This window comes from Malurus melanocephalus, unplaced genomic scaffold (assembly GCF_030028575.1).
Source record: "Malurus melanocephalus ecotype Western Australia unplaced genomic scaffold, MMel_1.1 scaffold_2873, whole genome shotgun sequence".
Taxonomy (NCBI): domain Eukaryota; kingdom Metazoa; phylum Chordata; class Aves; order Passeriformes; family Maluridae; genus Malurus; species Malurus melanocephalus.
The window spans coordinates 5109-8333 of record NW_026626105.1 but is presented as its reverse complement, the minus strand read 5'-3'; the positions used below and the strand labels follow the sequence as shown (position 1 = coordinate 8333).

General features: G+C 58.3%; 1 protein-coding gene across 1 annotated transcript; it reads right to left on the bottom strand.

The window, feature by feature from the left end:
- Positions 1–254: 254 nt before the first annotated feature.
- LOC130587960 (serine/threonine-protein phosphatase 6 regulatory ankyrin repeat subunit C-like) lies at positions 255–3207 on the bottom strand. Its single transcript, XM_057388923.1, is given in 5 exon segments — positions 255–343; positions 503–886; positions 1785–1876; positions 2491–2573; positions 3195–3207. Coding segments are annotated over 4 exon segments (567 nt in total). The 5' UTR covers positions 2493–2573; positions 3195–3207.
- Positions 3208–3225: the final 18 nt, after the last annotated feature.

Sequence of the window (3225 nt, the reverse complement as noted above, 5' to 3'; positions counted from 1 at the left end):
GTCACTCCGGGGTTACTCCGAGCTGCGCGGCGGTCACTCCGGGGCTACTCCACGGTTACTCCAGGGTTACTCCGGGTTTACTCCAGGGTTACTCCGCGGTCACTCGGAGTAGCCCAGCGCTCCGTGGTGGTGGTGGTGGCGGTGGCGCTCGGGCGAGTAGGCGCAGGCGCCGCCCGGGGCGGATTTGGCTGCTCCAGGGTTACTCCAGGGTTACTCCGGGGTCACTCCACGGTTACTCCAGGGTTACTCCGCGGTCACTCGGAGTAGCCCAGCGCTCCGTGGTGGTGGTGGTGGCGGTGGCGCTCGGGCGAGTAGGCGCAGGCGCCGCCCGGGGCGGATTTGGCTGCTCCAGGGTTACTCCAGGGTCACTCCGGGTTTACTCGGAGTAGCCCAGCGCTCCGTGGTGGTGGTGGTGGCGGTGGCGCTCGGGCGAGTAGGCGCAGGCGCCGCCCGGGGCGGATTTGGCTGCTCCAGGGTTACTCCAGGGTCACTCCGGGTTTACTCGGAGTAGCCCAGCGCTCCGTGGTGGTGGTGGTGGCGGTGGCGCTCGGGCGAGTAGGCGCAGGCGCCGCCCGGGGCGGATTTGGCTGCTCCAGGGTTACTCCAGGGTTACTCCGGGGYYACTCCASGGTTACTCCAGGGTTACTCCGSGKTYACTCGGAGTAGCCCAGCGCGCCGTGGTGGTGGTGGTGGCGGTGGCGCTCGGGCGAGTAGGCGCAGGCGCCGCCCGGGGCGGATTTGGCGGCGATGGCGCAGTTGTTGAGGAGGCTGAAGCTGAAGGAGCCGAGCGCGTCCTTGGGCGGGAAAGGCTTCATGGTGGACAGGATGAGAGCCAGGCAGTCGGCAACGTCCTTGTTGGGGGCGCACGCCAGGGCCGGCGTGTGGCCTGAAATGGGGGAATTGTGGGGTCAGGGATTTGGGATTGGGGTCAGGGGATTGGGATTTGGGGGGTTATGGGGTCAGGGGCGCAGGCCAGCGCCGGGGTGTGGCCTGGAAATACGGGAAATAGGGGAAATCTGGGAAATTATGGAGTTTGGGATTTGGGATTGGGGTCAGGGGATTGGGGATTGAGATAGGATTGGAGTCAGGGGCGCACACCAGAGCCGGGGTGTGGCCTGGGGAAAAAATGGGTTATGGGGTCGGGAAATTATGGGGTTAGGGGTTATGGGGTCAGGGATTTGGGATAGGAGTGCAGGCCAGTGCTGGGGTGTGGTCTGGGAAATGGGGGAATTGTGGGGGAAATTATGGGGTTATGGGATTTGGGATTGGGGGTTATGGGGTCAGGGATTTGGGTTTTGGGGGGTTATGGAGTCAGGGATTTGGGATTTCGGATTGGGGGTTATGGGGTCAGGGATTTGGGATTGGGGATTGGGGTCAGGGGATTGGGGATTGCAGGGTTATAGGGTCAGGGGTGCAGGCCAGAGCAGGGGTGTGGCCTGGAATAGGGGAAATGTGGGGTCAGGGATTTGGGATTGGGGTCAGGGGACTGGGATTTTGGGGAGTTATGGGGTCAGGGATTTGGGATTGGGGTGCAGGCCAGCGCCAGGGTGTGGCCTGAAATGGGGGAGAAATGGGCGAAATTATGGGATGAAGGATTTCGGATTGGGATTTGGGGGGTTATGGGGTCAGGGATTTGGGCCTGGGGGATTGTAGGATTTGGGATGGGGATGATGGGATGGGGTTGGGATCAGGAGATTGGGGGATTGGAGCATTGTAGGGTTTCAGATCGGGGGTGGGGTGGGGTGTGCTGGGGGCGATCCCAAATCCCCGCCGGGGTCACGAACCTTCTTCATCCACAGCGAGCACGGTGGCGCCGCGGCTCAGCAGCGCCTGCACCACAGCGGCCAGCCCGTTCCGTGCTGCGATGTGCAGGGGCCTGGGGATTGATCCCAAATCAATCCTAAATACATCCCAAATCCCCAAATCCCATCCTAAACCCCACAGCGGCCAGCCCGTTCCGCGCCGCGATGTGCAGGGGCCTGGGGATCAATCCTAAATACATCCTAAATACATCCTAAATACATCCTGAATCCCAAAATCCCACCCCAAATCCATCCCAAACCCCACAGCGGCCAGCCCGTTCTGTGCTGCGATGTGCAGGGGCCTGGGGATATGGGATCGATCCTAAATCCATCCTAAATCCATCCTAAATCCATCCTAAGTCCATCCTAAATCCCAAATCCCATCCCAAATTCCCACCACAAATCCCAAATCCCAGCCCTAATCCCCAAATCCCCGAATCTCATCCCAAATCACAGAATCCCATCCCAAATCCCCAAATCCCACCCCACAATCCCATCCCAAATCCCAAATAAATACATTTCCCCCAATTTTCCCAGTTATCCCACTTTCCCCGTGTTTTTTCCATTTTTTCCCCAATTTTTTTCCAATTTTCCCCATTTTTTTCCCGTTTTTTTCCCGTTTTTTTCCCGTTTTTCCCCATTTTTCCCAATTTTCCTGTTTTTTGCCCCAATCCAGCTGTGCACTCACATCTGCAGCGCGCTGTTGCTTGCATTGATAAGGCCGAGGTCTTGGGTTTCCCCCAGGATCAACAAGGCACACTTTTCATGGCCCTGTAAGGGAAAAATGGGGGATTTTGGGGTCGGGAGATCCCCAATTGGAGCGGGACGGGATTTGGGGTGGGATTTGGGGTGGGATTTGGGATGGGATTTGGGATGGGATTTGGGATGGGATTTGGGATGGGATTTGGGGCAGGATTTGGGATGGGATTTGGGATGGGATTTGGGACGAGATCCTGGGATGGGATTTGGGGATAGGATCCTGGGATGGTATTTGGGATAGGATTTGGGGCAGGATTTGGGATTGGATTCAGAATGGGATTCCCATACGGGATTCCAGGAGAGGATTCCAGAACGGGATTTGGGATTTGATTCAGGGATGGGATTCGGGGGTGAGATTTGGGATGGGATTCTGGGATGGGATTTGGGAATGGGATTTGGGATATGAACCTGGGAAGAGATTTTGGGATGGGATCCGGGATGGGATTTGGGACAGGATTTGGGAATGGGATTTTGGGGCGGGATTTTGGATTGGGATTAGGATGAGATATGGGGTGGGATTTGGGATGGGATCCTGGGATGAGATACATGCCCCCATGCCACGCCCGATGCCCTGCCCATGCCCCACCCTGCCCTGCCCATACCCCACCCATGCCACGCCCATGCCACACCCACCTTGCTGCAGGCCAGGTGCCCCACCCATGCC